At 38.0% G+C, this 21,987-nt stretch overlaps 1 protein-coding gene across 2 annotated transcripts in view; it reads right to left on the bottom strand.

Annotated features, from left to right (window-relative positions):
• LOC140171728 (uncharacterized) overlaps nucleotides 1–21,987 on the bottom strand; it is a 243,489-nt gene that overhangs the window by 144,709 nt on the left and 76,793 nt on the right. For both annotated transcript variants that reach the window (XM_072195039.1, XM_072195038.1), the window contains one exon: nucleotides 8,788–8,925. In XM_072195039.1, coding sequence (XP_072051140.1) covers nucleotides 8,788–8,925 — 138 coding nt within the window. The remainder of the gene's footprint in view (nucleotides 1–8,787; nucleotides 8,926–21,987) is intronic.

The raw sequence follows: 21,987 nt of genomic DNA, 5'->3' as shown, positions 1-21,987 counted from the left end.
GTCTGGTTTTGTGGGAGCGGTCACAATTATGACAACCATTATGATATGAGATGTAAATTTGTTGTTTTAAGGCAGGGCATTCACAGTGAGGGGCATTTGGTGAGAGCAAAATGTATAAAATACAAGGTCATTGGGTGAGAAACCGACAGTTTGGATCTAAATTAGAGGTGCAGAATATGACTTTTTTTTAATGGGGTCATTGGGTGAGAGCCACAATAAACCTCACAAATTGAATTTCTAGTTCTAAATGGCATCAGTTGACATGTTGCTGTTAAAATGGAAAAAAATATGGGTCTTCGGCCGGGTCATATGTGACGTGTCATGTCAAAAGGAGACACTTTTGGGCAGGATCGTAAATGGAGAAATAGCCAAAAATCTGCCGGGAGTGATGTGTTGACAATTCGGGGTTGGCGCGAAGTTGTGATGTTATTAATGTTAAAAATGTTGTCTGATATTTTCAGACCGGAATATAACTGGCATCTTGTATTTTTTGAGACATTTTTCAAGGTAATTCCTACTCTCAACATTGTCAATAATATTTTTAAAGGCCGATATCTCAATTTCCAATTTTATAACACCATAACTTACGAACTCAATATCTTCACTTAGGAATGTCTGATTTCATTGAGGAAAACGGCGTTGTGGAGCAAAATACCTGTATATTTCAGATATGTAAAAACCTCAAAATTGATAACCTGCCCAAAAGTGTCTCCTTTTGACATGACACGTCACATATATCATAATGCAAAATAAGGGGTGTTTGGGTGAGAAACAAAAAGGGGTGTTTGGGTGAGAAACAAAATATGTGGTCTTTGGGTGACAGCTAAGCTGAAAAAGGGGGTCTTAACAGCCCTACATATGCATCACCTCCAAAGTTTGAGTCACCCCAGATATTAAGTTTGGGTTTGATCAAACTTTACCCTTTACACAATATACACAACGTTATCACGCACATGTCTGAATGAGTGATGACATCAAGACATGCTTGAAGAAAACTAGTCTAAATCAAATGTAGATACAAAACACAAACTTTATTTTTCTTCCAAATTTGAAAATAATAGCATACTTAAATAACATAAAAGCCAGAATGAAAATGACACTGTTTTACACCACTTGTTATATACTGCGCCAATAAAGTATCCTTACACTTGGAAAAATATTCACAATTTCAAAACTGGACAATATTGGGTTCAATTTGTTTTTTTAATAGATGCACTATCTCATCATGCACATTATGACACCACATTGAATCCAATGTGACCTCAGGAAGTAAAGTTACAAGCAATTGAATAGACGAAGGTCCAGTTTTAAAAGTGACAAACTGGCCTATACAAAGGCATAAAAAGATTCCAAAAAGCGAAACAAAGAGACAACACAGTTTCTTCAATGAAGCGTTATTTAAAGCAGTTTTATTTCAGTTTTTACTTCTCTGTACTTTTCATAACTTTCATTTTATTTGTCAGTTCTTTTGTTTCAGTTTTCTTTTGTTCCTTTTTATTTTGAGTTAAGCCAAACGCATAAATTAACCATTCACCACTCTCAAACCAGATGTCTAATCTGTGGAGTTTTGAATAGGCCAGTTTGTCACTTTCAAAACTGGACCTTCGTCTAATCAAATGCTTGTAACTTTGCTTCTTGAAGTCACATTGGAGTCAATGTGGTGTCATAATGTGCAGGCTTAGCTAGTGCATCTATTAAAAAAAAACATTTACCCCAATATTGTTCAGTTTGGGAATTGTTATTATTTTTCCAACTGTAAGGATACTTTATTGGCGCAGTATATGAGCATGCACCTACATTTGAATCATCATGAAATTTCCTCAACATAAAAAAAAATGAAATCTATAATTGAAACTACTACAAAATGTATATTTTTGAATGGATACATACATACCTTTGCCCTGATAATTCATCCATAATTTTAGTCAATCGTTTCCTATACATTTATATAAATTCCATAAAATCCCTTAAAACTGAAAAACGGTGTCTACATCCAAGCGTTGTCTCTTTATTATGCCTACTGCTGTTGAATGATTACTGAACACCATAATACGCTTATCGCTGATCCACTGTCAATAGGAGTTATCAATGTATTTCTTATCAGCTTGTGTTTCGTAGGGGAGCAACAAGTTATAAGGTATGTCCACACGGAGGGCTTCTTGCTTAAGCAACAGGGTTCTCAGGCAAAAGCTTGGGGAGATTTGCCATGAACTGTTTCGAGAATTCCAATTCCTAAGTTTGCCCCAAAATTTATCCCCAAGAAATTGATAGGATTTCACGATTTCCCCAAGTAATCCTTGAGTTGTCCTCGAGTGCTACCGCAGCGCTCCGTGCGCAAAGGGGGGGCACATGCCCCCCACTTTTGTTAGTCATTACGGGGAAATTCGGGGGGAAACGCTAAAACCGCACCTTACACACCTAAATCATTCGGGGAACTGAACAACCTGGCGCTCCCACTTTCAATGTGCTGCGCACGCCACTGGCGAATGATCCATTTTGCCATTCCTGAGTGCTAAGCTTAACCTATGACCTTGGTTTAGTTATATTTCATATGGCTCAATTTGGCGCACCACTAGATGACTTCCTGTTATATCTCCAGAGCTGACGTCATCAGGCATTGCGACACTCAAGGATTCCAAACTTCAATACAGTCGTGTGAACACACACTTGGGGACTGACTTGGGAATTGTAATTCTCGAGCACGCCGATCCTTGAGAATTCTATGAATATCTGAACACAACTAGAGAACTGTTGAAATATTATAAATAGACATTGGTAAATAAATACCTATAATTGGATGTTGATTTCTATTATTATATATGGTTTTCTATTAAATAAATTTATTTATTCATATATTTAGATTTGAAATTTATTTTTAATAATAATATTAATATAATTATTTATTTTCTTAAAGGTTTGTATTTTGAGATGAGTTACTTATCTAGAGCAGTTTTTACTGATGTCAAAATGTACATGATTCATGCTAAATGTTAACAGATATAATATCATTTGACCTAAACCAAAACGACACACCTACAAGTTAGTATTAAAATAATCACTTGATTACGGAATTGGATATCAACATTTGCACAGTATTTTTTGTGGGAGCTGAGAATACATCAGACATTATCAACTGCATTTTGAATACAAGGAATGTCCTTCTGATATCAAATATTTGAATTTTTTTGAAATTTGCGATATAAAACAAATTTTATGGCAAATTGTTATAAATTAATATTTTTGATATTTAACAGACCTCGAAGTAAATTTATAAATCTAATGATATTCACTTAGTATAAAGTAAGTGTATTTTGTGGGGCATCGCGGTTTGCGACTCACGGCTTGTGTTCACCTAAATTGGGAACAGCCTTTGGCCATGAGGGAGCACACATGCGCATTTCACCCTTTTAAAGGGAATTTTTATTAAAATTAAGGGATGTTCACAGAGTTTTGAGTTTTAAATTCTCTCAATAAATTTGGTTTGATGGTGACCCCTACCTACACATTTAGCTACAATTCAAAAGTACATTCCAAGTTCATTTTTGCATATCAAATATATATGCGATCATTATTGTAATTAATTGCATTTAGAATCCTGGGCTCACAATCAAATAATTATCTTTTTATTGGGGCTGTACTACTATTACTGGTAGCTTGCATATACTTATGCTGGTATTTTATCTAGCATCAGTATGGAAGGTTTTTATTTCAAACTCTAATCGTGACCCGCAGGTCAAATTGCTAGAATTGTACATTAAACACACCTAAACAGACACAATGCAATTTGCAGGCAGCAGCTTAATCAGCGCCAATATTGCAACATTGAAACAAACAACATAGTATTCAAACAACATAGTATTCACACAGAATTCTCAAATAGCAGTACACATGCCACAAGTAGTGAGCAGTGGTGCCCAACCTCACCTAAAAAATTAAATTAAAGGGGAAAAAATAGGGATCAAACTCAAAAGTTTTAATAAAATTTCAATCACTCTGCAACCAGTATAATACCTGTAACACCCTTGTTATGATTCATCGGAGACATGTGTTCGGTTTACAGAAATCATTCCACAGAAATCACTTTAAAATTGAAGTATAATTATGATTATTTAAATTTGAAAACTTATACAAAAACATGCCAGAGAGCCCCTCCCAGTGCGGTCCATAAAGCTACAATCCAAGAGCGTCGGGAGCTCTGCCACCTGGAACACCGCCGCCAGGTTATCCCAGGACCCCACCCATTACATGCTGCACTTGCTTCGCTCGCTCGCATTGGATAATGATAATGGCACTCCAGGTTCATTTCATTCCAGACAGTACGCAGCACTTCATAATATCCATTGAGAATGTCTGGTATAAATCCCATCACAGAACAATAAACCTACAGTTTGCATTGTATTACGAGCTAGTGAAAATATAAACACTCAAACAATTTTAAAACAAGTTTAAAAAAAAAATCAAAAATTTCAGAATTGTACATTTCTAAAACTATATTTGGAAACAGCATGAGAAATGCATTAAAATGAGTACAAACAAGCCTGGTATTGGTTCAGTGGTTCTTGAGATAGCTCTTGATATTTTGAGAAAATATCTCAAAACTGGGGACTTTTTATGTTGAGGCTTATGGCGAGCATGCAAAGCATTAAATACCTCACTTGTCTAGCCACAATATATTTTATTGCTCTGTAGCTGCATTTATTGCTGTCAAGCTCCATCATAAAAAAAAAAAAAAAGTTGTTTGTTTGTCCTCCACCGCCCGCTCCTCAGATTAAGGCCTGACCAAATTTTTTTTTTTTTTCATTTTTTTATAAAAATAAGTAAAATTCAATTTTTTTTTTCAGATTTGGAGTATCTCTGGACCTAACTAGAGCTAAATGCTAAGATCTTTCATGGTTGAAAATTTATTTTAAAAAAAACCAAAAACATTTTGTGTCTTCAATATATGCAAAGTTATAACTTGTGTTCATGTCATAGTCTATTATAGTGACTTCAAAATACACTGGATTTGAAATCATTAAAAGACTATGACATGAACTCAAATTATAACAGCATATTAAAGAAACAAAATGTTGGTTTTTTTAAGTCACCATGAATGATTGTAGCATTTAGCTCTAGCTAGGTCCAGGAATAAGCCAAATCCGAAAAAAAAAATGTAAAAAAAAAAATAATAACCCGCCCGCCCGCTTGTCCTCTTTCAAAGTTGTGGAGGACAAACAAACAATTATTTTTTTTTTTTTTTAATGCAACTTTAATTTGTACAGTCACAAAACCAGCAGAGTAAAATCCCATTGATTTTTTCCATTATTGTTTTATTGCAAAATGGTCACAGTATTCATCGCCGAATATATTCGGTGGTGAATACTATTCTTTTTTTTGTCAACTAATATTTTTTAGAAAATAAAAATCACAGGAACCAAATTGAATTGAAAGAAATTGAAAATTTTAAGGTACTTCGCATGCATCGTCCCCGTCAATGTTCATAATGATCATTTTAGCTTGAAATTAAAAAATTTTCCACGCTTTGCGAGCAAAAGTTGCTACTTTCATATGTCACACACATTTTGTCCCATTCAATGCTCATTCTTGATTATCCAGGCTGTCACCATGCCAATAAAAGGATACCATAATTTTTCGCCATTTTCTGCGATTCCTTTTCTCGGATTAACATCAGATGAATCAACCTTCCTTTATAACACGCTATTAACCAATCAAGGGTCATGGGGAATTTGATTGACAGTGACATCAGATGCAATGCAAACTAGTCTTTTTAATTCTGTCTTTGATTATAGCTTTATGTTAAATTCCAGTTGAAAATTATTGAAATTTATACAATCCAGTTGAAATGTGCACAATTTAGCCAAAAATAAGACAATTTTGTTTCGGAATCAATACCTTTTCCACTTTTTATGCATCCAATTGTTTGGATCTGGACTAGTTTTTACAAGAACCATTGTTCACGCATGATACCCACCTGTCAATGACCAGTCACCGGCCAGTGGCGGCACTACGGGGGAGGGGGGCAAGGGGGAATTTTCCCCCAAATATTTTTCTTTACACCCAGTTTGCCCCCTCCCCCACTTTTGGGGAAAAAACCCCAAATTATGTAAATTTCCACTTTTTGCGGCAATTTCACTCGAAAAAAATTCCTGGTGCCACCACAGTCCCCGGCCCCCTGGGATTGTCCACCCGAAGGAAGCCCAGCTTATGGTACTGGTCAATGTGAAACCCAAATAAAAGGATATAAATAAGTAAATATTTATTAAGTATACTTTTAGATTTTTTTATTTTTAGATGATTATCACTATATCTTATCTTTCCAATACTTCCAATTCCACAGAGTTTATTTTTGGAAAGTAACACCTATACAAAACACAGAGGTATTAACCGTAATGTCCCAGTTGCTTTTTGGCGAGGGGGAAGGAAAGGAGGAGGAAAGAAAGAAGAAGAAGAGAAAACTTTTTTTCTCGGGTGCGGTTTTGACCCCCAACCCTTTGGGTGCCACGCCCTGCACTGGCCTACCTAGCCACGGGGAGTAGCTTGCCCGCCAAGCTTTCCGTCGCCATATATGACTGTTCACATGATGACGCAATAGCATCACGTGGGATACCTGCTTGTGCCTACGCTTTCTGAATTGAGGTTTTTTGATGTTTAGTAAAGTTAGGGTTAAGCTAAACATATAGGAGGAAAATTAAGGTGTTATTGGCCCTAACGTCCCAGTTGCTTTTTTGGCGAGGGGAAGGAGGAAAAGAGGAGTTTTGAACCCCCGACCCTTCGAGTGCCACGCCCGTGCACTGGTCTACCTTGCCACAGGGGAGTAGCTTGCCCGGCCAAGCTTTCCATCGCCATATGACTGTTCACATGATGATGCAATAGCATCACATGGGATACCTGCTTATGCCTAAGCTTTCTGAATTGAGGTTTTTTGATGTTTAGTAAGGTTAGGGTTAAGGGGATTGGTCACCCACCTTTGCACAGTATTTTAGCTTACTTCGAGAACTATTAAATGTCAAAAATGTTACTAATTTCGCAAATTTCAAAAAATCAAAATACATTGTAATTTGATATCATATCAGGACGTATTAATCATATTCAGAATGCAATTTGGTGTGTCTGATGTGCTCTCAGGTCTCACAAAAAATACTGTGCAAAGGTGGGTGACCAAACCCTTAACCCTAACACTACCTGGTACTGCAAAATACTACTTGATATATGCACTGGGCGTGTGTGCATCCCACATGTTGTAACGACGCAATCACCCAAAGTGATATATAGGCACGCTTTCATTGGGCAGGCCAGCGGAAGACCCCGGGGTGGAAGACCCGTGGTCAAGTGTCGCCGACCTAGTGCTTGGCATGCGAGGGGTCTCGGGTTTGAATCCCACCCAGAGCAAACAACTTCTTTGTTTGTTTTCTCTCTTTATTCCTGCCTTGTTTGACTTCCAGTGGCCAAAAAGCCCGCCTGTGGGGCGTTAGGGTTAGGGACAGGGTTTCGGCAACAACATAATAAAAATATAGTTAACTTTCTATGATCATGATTTGTCTACAATCATGCATATTTTTTTTGGGGGGGGGCTTTGGAGGTGCGAGCCCCCCGAGGTAAAAGTAGGGGGCTGCCAAAAAGAAGGGCTGCGGAAGAAGAAGGGGCGGCAAAAAGAAGAGCTGCAGAAGAAGAAGGGGCGGCAAAAAGAAAAAAGGGCGGAAACAATTGAAAAAGGATAAAAAACTGAGAAAAAATGATTTTCTTCAGGCCCCCCGGGTAGGAGTGGCCACGGTACGCCACTGACAATAGTTGGAAATTGGACTGCTTGGTAATAATCCCATCGATACAATTGGGCTATTCCATTTAAAATTCATACTACCGCTGTAAATATCATCCACAGGAGGAGTAAGAATTTCAAATGGAATGAACATATTAGTTATTAGGCAACTCCATTTGAATTTCATACACCCTCTGCGAAAGATTCAACCTGAATCTTTGAAAGAGGGAGGGTGAGTTTAAAACATTAAAGTTTGTAACATCCATCAAGTTGGCCCGAGCTGGACCTCCATTTACTTAGTGATCATGGTGATGGTCCAAATTTCCAATACAACAAAATGCTTTCAACACATGCCTTGAAGAGTTTGATTTTGAGTTGATCTTCCGAGGTCGGACTTCTAGATCCTATGCAATCTATTGCAAGCATTCCATTGCTGGGCTTTCTTTACACCTGAAGTCGTGAAAAGAATCTGGAACATATGAAGCCAGGAACTTGAATTCAAAGATATTTCCCAGCTGACAGCATTAACAAATTAACAAACTGGTCACTTCCACTAAATGTGACATGATCAAGGGAAATGAGTCGGATGTCGCTAATATTGATTTTGAGATATTGGCAAAGAAAGTGTTACAATTCTTTTGTTTTATACTGTTTTCAGCGATTTATAAATTGACGTAACTTCACAACGAAAAGTCGTATCAACATGGGGTTTTCAGTTTCTGAAAGCTCTAAATGTCCTCTTTTTTTTTTTTGACCAGGGCCGACATGCGACTCATTCCCCTTGATCATGTCACAAATGATTTTGGCACATTTCAAACAGCATCTTAGGTATCCTTCAGAATATGGTTGACATGGTTACAGCAGGCCAGTTCGTAAATAAATGTGGGTGTATTCTTAATCCATTTTGGTCTATTCTTAATACATTTGGGTGTATTTTATATCCATTTGGGTGCCATTTGGGTGTATTCTTAATCCATTTGGGTGTATTCTTAATCCATTTGGGTGTATTCTTAATACATTTGAGATCTTACCTGCCTGAGTCCACTTCACCCCTCTTCTTCATGTAGCTATGAGTATATGACATCAATAGGTTATCTTGGCCTATCGTATCCTCGGTATCACCGTATTTGAATATATCAACCAATTCACTGGCTTCATCCACACTGTCTCTGTAAAGAAAACAAAAATTAATATAAGCAGACATGTTTTATCTGTGTGTTTTATTGCTTTTTGGACAGATACTATAATTTGACTTTGCAGAGGCTCTGTGCTGAACTCTGATACCTGTACGATGATCCAAGAATCGCTCACTATTTGAGGGGCGTCATGGTTTGCGAACAGGGTATAGATGTAATGTGACTGAAAACTAAATGTTAACTATGGTCGTTGTTGTTGTCCTATGAGTCATGACTGACCCGTTGTGACCTTTTTGATGATGTCATTCCAACTATTTCGGTCTCGTGAAAGACGTTAGGCTGCGGTAAGCGTCCCGTACACTCTTTGATTCCATCGGTCCAACGTGTCTTACTATGGTGGGATAAACCTAACCCTACAAGAGGCTACAAAAGGCTACACCACAGAGAGACTGTTCCTTCTTTCCTTCTCCTTCGACAAACCTCTTCCCTGCATTGGGCTAGTTCATTTAAATTCCATAAACCCCTAAGACCATTATCTTCCATGCAGGGAGTGTAAATTACAAATGAGGTTACCTGAATGGGTGTCTCCATTTGATATTTACACCCCCTGTCTTCCATTGGGGGTGTATGGATTTCAACTGGATTAGCACATGGAGGTTTGCACTAGCCCTACCTAGGACTTCAAAAGGTTACAGCAGAAAGCGACTGTAAGTGCAAAAATTAAGTATAAGGTATATTGCTGATCGAGATCGATGGGCAAACGTGATGCATGCTGGGAATGAAAAGGGGCTCAAAAGCTATAGAATTCATCACCCGAGATCGCAAATTTGAGCCCTTTTCCTTCCCGGCATGCATCACTTTTGCCTATCGATCGCTATCAGCAATATACCTTATCCCACAAACTCCAACTCCGTAATCATCCAAACACACATTATAGACACGAAAACGTTGGTCTGCTAAGGTACACACATGGCTTGTTTTTCCACACTCAAATTATTATAAATAAAATATCTCCAGGTCTTCAACACACAGATCTCCAAACCTTATATTTATATCAAAATTAATACAACAATGCACAATATTTGAATGAATAGGCGATCTCAGTTTTGCTATGTTTGACTAACATGAAAGCTTATACATACTGACTTCTACGAATTTGCTTTTTTAACACTACGCAATTACTTTGCAACAAAATGAAAAATCCCTTATTTTGTATACTTTCCACAGCTTCATCTTTGATTAAACTGCTACCAAATTATAGATTATATACTATATTAAGCATGCAATCATTACATGAACAACGCTGTGTGCTAGCCATAGGCTTCAACATAAAAATTCCACTTCTGAGATATTTTCTCAAAATATCAAGAGCTGTCTTAAAGAACCACTGAACCAATACTAGGCTTGTTTGTACTCATTTTAATGCATTTTTCATGCTGATTCCAAATATGATCATGAAAATTTACAATTCTGAAATTTTTTAATTTTTAATTTTTTTTAAAAAACTTGTCATCTGCAGTTGATACCAGTATGGAGAGTGTTAACATCAATACCATCAATGCCAAAGACATTGACTTCCTAAAAATAACTCAACATCTCATACATTTCTTCATTTGCAATCGGTTATTCAGTTGAAATCCATACACCCTATGACGGAGCATAACCATGGAGTCACCCATTCCATACAAGAAACCCAATTTGAAATTCACATTCCTTGTTTGGATATATCTTCCATAGGGTGTATGGATTTCATCTGGAATGGTCCAAAAATGGAGCCATGCATGGCAAAGATCAAATATCTTGGAATAGTATCCCCTCGATTCGAAGTACCTGTACATGTTCACACATTACCTCACACAACAGGATCGTATTCTGATTCGTTGAACCTTCTAATTAGCATACTTTTGGATATACCTCCATATTTGATATTACCTAGGCCTTAATTATTAATACCCCTACATTGTTTACATAGTGATGCAATTACAGCTGGACACTTCAGCAGTATAAACATGATGAACATTTGCACTTTTCTTTCCATTACTGTTACATTGTATACCATATAGCTGATGTGTTAGTCCAATCGAAGTGAGATGGTGGATCAATGCAAAGGGCAAATGGCCCAACACACCCCAAGGATTGCAGGGATCACACATCGCATTGCACACCATGATGCACCGATGTCTAAGGTCTTGCTGATTGAGCTAGAACTTGACTGGTGATGGTTAAAAGATAATCTATCACTGGGGAAGACGTGAGCGCAAGAAGACCACTTGGCCCCACTTGGCCCCTCAACATGTATACACTAAAGTTACGTATAGTTTCCTAGGGTTTTATAATGTTTAATACATGTTCCAGGAGAAAACATCATGATAGGTTGTGAAAGATTTGTTTTGGCCCTGAACATGTAAAAAATATTACCAAACTATACGAAACTATGCGCAACTTTAGTGTATACATGTTGAGGGGCCAAGTGGACTTACGGTCTTCTTGCGCTCAGGTCTTCGTCAGTGTCATTATTGCCCTGAAGAGTGCAAAAAGCACAACCTTCCAAAACTGAGTTGGGCTAGTGCAGTTGAAATCCATACACCCCTATGGAAGACATGACCTTAATCTCCCACACAGGGGTGTAGATTTCAAATAGAGCTACCCATTCAGGTAAACCCATTTGAAATTCACACTCTCTGTGTGGGATTTAACACTCTATGTGGGAACACCACACGGGGTGTAGATTTCAAATTGAGCTCCCCATTCATCAGGTATTAAACCCATTTGAAATTCACACTGTCTGTGTGGGATAATTAAAGTCATGTCTTCCATAGGGGGTGTATGGATTTCAACTGGAATAGCCCGTTTCTAACGAGATAACATCCTTAATTAACAGGTTTACCTACTTTAAAGCAATAATGTGTGATTTACATGAAGAATAGATTCATATTTAAATGTTGTTAGTTTTCACTGATAGCTACTGATCACATTGTCCCCTTTTAATTTTGAGCCAAACAAATGAGGTAAAACGAAGAAAATTGCGATTTCATTCCAGAGCCTACAATGCATGTATTAGCCTGCCGATCGTATTATTATCATGATTTAATATTGGTGGCGCTTCACACAGCTGATGGGATGAAACAAGACATAAGACGAATAGCGATATACACACAGTTTATGCGTCAAGACGGACAGCGCCTACAATGTGTGTATCATCTCGCCGATCATATTATGATCATGACTATTGGCAGAGCTTCACGCAGCGGATGGGATGTACGAACAAGACATAAGACGAATAACAATATGCGTACAGTTTATATGGTACGTCACTGATTCAATGATACACACACACACACAATGTGTTTATCCAGCACTTGATTAGTGAACTCAGAATAAAACCGGCGATCTTCGGTTTTATTATAAAGGTTAAATTTTACTGTAATTAAAGCACTCCGGTTTTATTATAAATGTTAAATTTTACTGTAATTAAAGCACTTTATAGGCTTAGTCTTTCACAGGACATTTTATGTACACCTATGGCCATTACAATGGTGCAAAAAGTAGAAATTAAAAAAAATTGAGGGTGTTGCTGTGGAGCAAATCACACATTATGGCTTTAACTGAAAGAAAATTCAAATCATGCTGCAAGTTTTTAACATTGAATGACAAAACCTTCAACAGTCTCTTATTTCAGCAAATTGTGACAAAACAAAAATCAGAAATATTGTTTAGATACATACTATCATAGTACTGGTCAGCACGACAGATGATTTGAATTCCAACTCCACAGTTTTCATCCAAAGCAACAGTCTCACAAAAGCGGTATATTCATTGTCATCTTTACAACATCCATTCCCTCATACATCTCACACAATGCATTCGAATATACCACACTGACTATAAATAGAGCTCACATACTCCTTAGCTTTTGAGCTAAAATTTAACCAATCCCTCTTGTAACAGTCACAAATGAAGGAAGAAATAAAATATATTGAAGTTCAAAGTCCATATATCTGATGCATGGCAAAGAAATACGGGCTATTCCAGTTGAAATCCATACACCCACTATGGAAGACATGACCTTAATCTTCCACACAGGGGGTGTGAATTATCTGAATTGGTGACTCCATTTGAAATCTACACCCCCTGTGTGGGAGATTATAAGGTCATATCTTCCATGGGGGTGTATGGATTTCAACTAGAATAGCCAAAAGGAGAGATTTTCTGTTGGTTTTGAATTTGGATTCCATTTAATTATCAACACATAAATAATGCACACATTTCTATCAGGCTCTTCCAGTTGAAATCCACACCTCCATTTGGAAGACATGACCTTAATCTCCCATACAGGGGATGTTGATTTTCAAATGGAGTCGCCAATTCAGGTAACCCCACTTGAAATTCACACTCCCTGTGTGGAAGATTAAGGACATGTCTTCCATCAGGGGTGTGGATTTCAGCTGGAATAGCCCAAATTTGCGTTTACCAATGCCTATTGTATTTTGAATCAGACAGGTAGTATAGCATTGAATAATTTCACTTTCACTTTCAATTTTACATGAAAATATGTGAATGTCACTATTTCCATGGATACTTCACATGATTTTCACATTATGTATTTTCATTCTTTTAAGTGGCAGCATGACCTTGCGATGTTTGCACTCAAATATTGAGATAAATAAAGCTGGCACACAAGAAGAATGGTATGGTATGGGTTCTATAATGGAGATCCCAAGGCTTGACACAAGGGGTGTCATTTCTGTCCCATGTGCATGATTTTTCTCAGGAGGGGGGGATATGTAAAATGTGTCAATGTATTAAGAATTACACTGTAGTTTAATTATGGCTAAAACTGAAAAATATATATACCAAAAAGGTTCTTAAACCCATAAAACGGTGCTTTGAAGAACTAACAAAGCTGAACCATTTTCTGGAAAATGGTTCTTTCTAGAACCATTTTGGGATATGGTTCCGTAAACAGGACAAAATAGGTTCCAAGTCAAACTTTTTTCCAAGAGTGTATCTATAAATACTGCAGTGTTGCCACATATGAGCGGAACCAACTTGTACTTGGTATACGCTTATTACTTAACTGTATGCTGCAGAGACAAATTCTAATGATATTTGTTGTCAACCTGCAGAGCTGCCTTTTTCCAACAAATCTTGCTTTATAATTAATCCGAAACTCATGTTATCATCTATCACATCACACTAATCAAATTGTTCATTACGAGTTACCCAATGTTAATGGTATGCACAGCACAGCACACATGGTTGCCAAAATATTTCAGCCCGAATCGGGGGTCAAATAATCACAAAGTGGCCCAATTTTTCTCTTAAAATGATTTCTATAACTGGAAACTACCAGGAGCCAATATTGAAAAGTGGCTCATTTTTTTAACCATTGATTTTTATGGACAGGAAATTGTCATGGGGAAAATCTTCAAAAGTCACCCAATTGGGCTACTAAATTTGGGGGGTTGGCAACCTATTTGGGCCCAATCGGACAAAGTTTAAAATTTGACCTTTGACCTTGACCTCCGATGACCTTTCAAACCACCCCATAAACGTGGAATGCCCGATACCTATCTATATCCGAAATATCGGAACCATGCGTTGAAGCGCAGCGAAACGCATAGCCGGATAGACAGACAGAGCTCATTATTTTATTAGTATAGATTGATTTTTATGGACAGGAAATTGTCATGGGGAAAATCTTCAAAAGTCACCCAATTGGGCTACTAAATTTGGGGGGTTGGCAACCCAGCATGCACCTGCAAGACAGCTCATTATTTACATCACATGACACTTCAATTGATTGTAGTTTGCTTTCAGTCACATGGCAATGATTATTACTAGTCGTATATATAGTCAAGTACAAGTCATGTGACAAAAAGCTAAATAACAAGAGTGTCTAACACAGGCCTTCTCAAAGGGCGGCCCGCGGCGCCCTTAAAAGTGGCCCGCGGCCGGGCACTGATAAAAAAAAATATAAAAAATAAAATAAAATAAAAAAATAAAAATATTGAGGAAAAATAAAAAAAAAGCATGAAAATAATACTGAAAATTGTTACTACTCTGTTGAATTGATGAATTGCTTGCATTTTACGATCATTGTAGGCCTATTATAAGTACACGATATGGATTGGCCCAGTTTACCTCATAAATTAAAATGAACGGTTCTGCTGCATAAAACGAAAATTCAGATCTAGGTCAATTAGCCTTGGAGGGGTAACGCAATTGGGTCAATAGGGTCACCCCTGCCAGACACGTACCATGCACGTACGCATGTTGCACAATCAGTGAATCACAGTCATACATCCTCGTGTTGAATGAAAGCCGTACAGGCGCGATTTTGGTTGTTGTGATCAATCGTATTTGTTATTTTAGGCTGTTTATCATCTGCGATAGTGCCTAACCAGGTATACCAGCATGGCTAGTCGCGATAGAAAGCGGAAGGTTGACACGGAAAACAGAAAATTCAAGGAGGAATGGAGACTAATGTATTTTTCTACGGAAAACTCCCAAAGCAACATGCCAATGTGTGTTATTTGTGGAAGAACACAATCAGCATATAAGAAAGATGCTATTCGGCGACATTATGATACAAACCATTCAAACTGGTCTGACAACTACCCAGTCGGCAGTGGTGTGAGAAAGCAAAAGTACGAGTCCCTTCGGGCTAAGTTTACAGAGGAGTCAAACCATCATGGTGAGAAGCATGACTGAGCAAGAGAAATCCACAGAGGCTTCATACAGGGTATCGTGGCTTTTAAATCGCCACAAAATGGCATTTGAAACAGGCGATGTAGTAAAAGAATGCATGATAGAGGCATCCAAAGCGTTGTTTAATGACAAAACAATTGCTGACGCTTTTGAGAATGTGCCATTGTCAAATGATACGACAACCAGACGCACAGAAAAATTGGCGGATGACATAAGACAGACTCAGAAACTCAGAAATGCTGAAAATATTTCTGTATGTGTGGACGAATCTACTGATAACACTGATGTAGCGCAACTTGCAATTTATGTGAGGTTTCTTGATCCTGAGTTACAACAATTCCGCAAAGAACTGTTGCCATTACTACCAATGCTTGACACAACAACTGGTCAACACCTATTCAACAAAATAAGTGGATTTTTTACTGAAAATCAAATTCCTCTGAACAAAATAACATCATTGGTAACAGACGGCGTGCCAGCTATGCTCGGCACACATAATGGACTAGCCGCGAAGTTGAAAGCTGTCAACCCAAACCTCATCTCTTATCACTGCATTATACACAATTCCGTCCTATGCATGAAACTCAAAGCTAAATATGAAGACACCATGAGCACGATAATCAAACTTGTAAACTTTCTGAGAGCGAATTCATCTTTGCGGCATAGGCAACTTAAACAATTCCTCCTAGAAAACGAAGCAAGCTACCATGATGTGCCGTTTCATAATGCAGTTCGCTGGTTGAGCAAAGGCACAACATTGAAGGTAGTTTGGGACGTAATTGACGATATTTCAAGCTTTCTTGCTGCTATGAATCCCACCCCAACCATCACGCCATTTGTGGAATTCCTGTCAGACAATGAAGAGATGGAAATCAGTGCATTTCTAGTTGACGTGTTTGGTCACCTGAACAAACTTAATAAGTTGCTACAAGGTCGGCAGAAGTTTGTGTCAGACCTCAGAAAAGAAGTGCGATCGTTCACTGCACAGTTGATCCTGTTCAGAAATGATATCAATAGTGGCCAATTGCTGCATTTTGACACCCTGAGAAAATACAGAGTCAAAATTGGGAGCCATAGGAGTCTGGATTCGGAGACGAAGTTCATTGAAGACTTAATTATTGAATTTGATACGCGATTTGAAGATTTCAGCGATAGCGATGCCCTACTTATGATGATCAAGAACCCTTTCATTGCTGACCCGCAGGGTCCATGGAATGGCCAGGTTGGCAAGTTTTGCCCAAATGCTTCCCTTGCAGGACTGCAAACTGACCTCATTGGCGTGCAAGCGGATGACGAGCTAAAGCACTCGCACAAATCTGACTCAACAGATAACTTTTGGATACAATTACCTCCCCGGTTTGAACATCTGAAATCATTGGGTATTCGAGTATGCAGTATGTTTGGCTCTACGTGGCTTTGCGAGTCGCTATTCTCGCACATGAACATTGCTAAGAGCAAATCAAGAAGCAGCCTAACCCATTCTCATTTGGACCAAATTTTGCGAATAGCGACAACTTCGATAACACCTGACTTAAAAAAACTTACGTTGGCTACAAAGTCGCACCATTTCAGCCACTAACCAGCTAGCACTCGGCATGGTAAGTTATATATTAAATTTGATATGCATGATTTTTAATTTTGAAGTTTACTTTTTTGATGTAATTGTTACCTATGACTCTGTTCTTGTACCTATGTTTTTTCATGCAAAATCTGTGTTAAAAATAGGTCAAACCGCTCAGCTTGCCCCTTGACCCCCGCCAGGGGCCCTAACGCGGGCCCCTGGACCCCACGCGCTAATACGCTCCGCTCGCTACGCTCTAGTGAGTGGCCCTTCAAGATAATGTTTTAAAAAATTTGGCCCTTGGAACAAATTAATTGAGAACCCCTGGTCTAACAGTATTGAAATACCATCTTCCATGTGTAGTGCTCCTGGAGCAATTAGGTTGTTTGATAACCTCTATCAAGGGAACAGATATCGCAACCAAACTTCTCATGAATATTTTAGATATCTTATACATGTAGTGCTCCTGGAGCATAGGTTGTTTGATAACCTCTTAAAGGGAACAGATACTCTCTAAATGTGGAAAAGTGAAAAATCACTCAAAAAGAGTGAAATCTCACTCTTTCAAAGAGCCATCTGAGTGACAAATATTGAGATAAATAAAGCTGGCACACAAGAAGAATGGTATGGTATGGGTTCTATAATGGAGATCCCAAGGTTTGACACAAGTGGTGTCATTTCTGTCCCATGTGCATGATTTTTCTCAGGAGGGGTGGATATGTAAAATTTTTCAATGTATTAAGAATTACACTGCAGTTTAATTATGGCTAAAACTGAAAAATATGACTTTTGCCATTCATTTTTAAAGATTCTGTAACCCATAAAATGGTGCTTTGAAGAACTAACAAAGCTGAACCATTTTCTGGAAAATGGTTCTTTCTAGAACCATTTTGGGATATAGTTCCGTATACAGGACAAAATAGGTTCCAAGTCAAACTTTTTTCCAAGAGTGTATCTATAAATACTGCAGTGTTGCCACATATGAGCGGAACCAACTTGTACTTGGTATACGCTTATTACTTAACTGTATGCTGCAGAGACAAATTCTAATGATATTTGTTGTCAACCTGCAGAGCTGCCCTTTTCCCACAAATCTTGCTTTATAATTGATCTGAAACTCATGTTATCATCCATCACATCACACTAATCAAATTGTTCATTACGAGTTACCCAATGTTAATGGTATGCACAGCACAGCACACATGGTTGCCAAAAAATTCAGCCCGAATCTGGGGTCAAATAATCGTAAAGTGGCCCAATTTTTCTCTTAAAATGATTTCTATAACTGGAAACTACCAGGAGCCAATATTGAAAAGTGGCTCATTTTTTAACCATTGATTTTTATGGACAGGAAATTGTCATGGGGAAAATCTTCAAAAGTCACCCAATTGGGCTACTAAATTTGGGGGGTTGGCAACCCTGTATGCACGTGTGAAATTGCTCATTATTTACATCACATGACACTTCAATTGATTGTAGTTTGCTTTCAGTCACATGGCAATGATTATTACTAGTCGTATATATAGTCAAGTACAAGTCATGTGACAAAAAGCTAAATAACAAGAGTGTCTAACAGTATTGAAATACCATCTTCCACATGTAGTGCTCCTGGAGCATAGGTTGTTTGATAACCTCTATCAAGGGAACAGATATCGCAACCAAACTTATCATGAATATTTCAGATATCTTCCACATGTAGTGCTCCTGGAGCATAGGTTGTTTGATAACCTCTATCAAGGGAACAGATATCGCAACCAAACTTATCATGAATATTTCAGATATCTTCCACATGTAGTGCTCCTGGAGCATAGGTTGTTTGATAACCTCTATCAAGGGAACAGATATCACAACCCAACTTATCATGAATATTTCAGATATCTTATACATGTAGTGCTCCTGGAGCATAGGTTGTTTGATAACCTCTATCAAGGGAACAGATATCGCAACCAAACTTCTCATGAATATTTCAGATATCTTATACATGTAGTGCTCCTGGAGCATAGGTTGTTTGATAACCTCTATCAAGGGAACAGATATCGCAACCAAACTTATCATGAATATTTCAGATATCTTATACATGTAGTGCTCCTGGAGCATAGGTTGTTTGATAACCTCTATCAAGGGAACAGATACCACGACCCAACTTATCATGAATATTTCAGATATCTTATACATGTAGTGCTCCTGGAGCATAGGTTGTTTGATAACCTCTATCAAGGGAACAGATATCGCAACCAAACTTATCATGAATATTTCAGATATCTTATACATGTAGTGCTCCTGGAGCATAGGTTGTTTGATAACCTCTATCAAGGGAACAGATATCGCAACCAAACTTATCATGAATATTTCAGATATCTTATACATGTAGTGCTCCTGGAGCATAGGTTGTTTGATAACCTCTATCAAGGGAACAGATATCGCAACCAAACTTATCATGAATATTTCAGATATCTTATACATGTAGTGCTCCTGGAGCATAGGTTGTTTGATAACCTCTATCAAGGGAACAGATATCGCAACCAAACTTATCATGAATATTTCAGATATCTTATACATGTAGTGCTCCTGGAGCATAGGTTGTTTGATAACCTCTATCAAGGGAACAGATATCGCAACCAAACTTCTCATGAATATTTCAGATATCTTATACATGTAGTGCTCCTGGAGCATAGGTTGTTTGATAACCTCTATCAAGGGAACAGATATCGCAACCAAACTTATCATGAATATTTCAGATATCTTATACATGTAGTGCTCCTGGAGCATAGGTTGTTTGATAACCTCTATTAAGGGAACAGATATCGCAACCAAACTTATCATGAATATTTCAGATATCTTATACATGTAGTGCTCCTGGAGCATAGGTTGTGTGATAACCTCTATCAAGGAACAGATATCGCAACCAAACTTCTCATGAATATTTCAGATATCTTATACATGTAGTGCTCCTGGAGCATAGGTTGTTTGATAACCTCTATCAGGGGAACAGATATCGCAACCAAACTTATCATGAATATTTCAGATATCTTATACATGTAGTGCTCCTGGCGCATAGGTTGTTTGATAACCTCTATCAAGGGAACAGATATCGCAACCAAACTTATCATGAATATTTCAGATATCTTATACATGTAGTGCTCCTGGAGCATAGGTTGTTTGATAACCTCTATCAAGGGAACAGATAACGCAGCCAAACTTATCATTAATATTTCAGATATCTTATACATGTAGTGCTCCTGGAGCATAGGTTGTTTGATAACCTCTATCAAGGGAACAGATATCGCAACCAAACTTATCATGAATATTTCAGATATCTTATACATGTAGTGCTCCTGGAGCATAGGTTGTTTGATAACCTCTATTAAGGGAACAGATATCGCAACCAAACTTATCATGAATATTTCAGATATCTTATACATGTAGTGCTCCTGGAGCATAGGTTGTGTGATAACCTCTATCAAGGGAACAGATATCGCAACCAAACTTCTCATGAATATTTCAGATATCTTATACATGTAGTGCTCCTGGAGCATAGGTTGTTTGATAACCTCTATCAAGGGAACAGATATCGCAACCAAACTTATCATGAATATTTCATACATGTAGTGCTCCTGGAGCATAGGTTGTTTGGTAACCTCTATCAAGGGAACAGATATCGCAACCAAACTTATCATGAATATTTCAGATATCTTATACATGTAGTGCTCCTGGAGCATAGGTTGTTTGATAACCTCTATCAAGGGAACAGATATCGCAACCAAACTTCTCATGAATATTTTAGGTATCTTATACATGTAGTGCTCCTGGAGCATAGCTTGTTTGCTAACCTCTTAAAGGGAACAGATATCACAACCCAACTTATGGTAACTATTTGTGATATCTTACATTGCTCTTGGAGCATAGCTTGTTTGATAATCTCTAAGTGGTGTATTCATGCCACCCTCTGCATACCACCTGAAATATTTGAGATATCTTTTCTTTTCTTTTCTTTTTTGGAAAATTTTTCGCCTAAATACATATTTACAAAATCGGAAATGTAAGAAATGTTAGATTTTTACAATTAAGTCAGATTCTTACTCCACATCGCAGCACGATGCGATGCTTTTAAAACCTCGCAGCATCGCGCGATGAAATTAAAATGTACATTTCAATTTCATCCATGCGATGCTCGCGAGGTTTTAAAAGCATCAGCCAATCACAAGCGTGCACGGCTGCGATATCGCAGCGTGATGCTATAAAGTTGAAATCCAACTCCATCGCGGACCGAAATTTCCACCGCGCGATGAGAATTTTTACCGCCAAGCTCAAAAAAACGTGGCTCAGATTTCAGTTTTAAAGCATCGCATCAGGCCATGCGATGTGGAGTAAGAACCGCATTTTAGTAAAGTGACCCTTTTTGTTATGCATTCCCATATATCATAACCTGCGAGTACTACATTAGAGAGACGACACTGCGCTTCGCAAAACTAAGGACAGAGTAAGTGTGGGACCTTAGGCCTTGCTGTCTAGATTTTAAAAGGCGAGTGATCAATCACTCGCTAGCATGATGTTAGGGCAGTGGTTGAATCACTCTCCAGTAATATGTAGTATTTGAATCACTCACTATTTTAAATGAATAGACCTGATTGATTTAACACAGGAGCTATTTTACTGCAAGAGTGTTGTATCCGAGGCAGCTACCTTAAGCTCTGAAAAATCATTCATATCAATATGAAACACTAATACGCACTGCTGACACCCTCTCTTTCATTTCAGGGATTATGGCTAATATTTATTGCGAATAATCTACAAACATCTCCCATGTGTACTCTGGAAGATTT

The sequence above is a fragment of the Amphiura filiformis genome, chromosome 15, assembly GCF_039555335.1.
Source record: "Amphiura filiformis chromosome 15, Afil_fr2py, whole genome shotgun sequence".
Taxonomy (NCBI): Eukaryota; Metazoa; Echinodermata; class Ophiuroidea; order Amphilepidida; family Amphiuridae; genus Amphiura; species Amphiura filiformis.
Note: the sequence above shows the minus strand (reverse complement) of the source record. Positions and strands in the feature narration are given on the sequence as shown.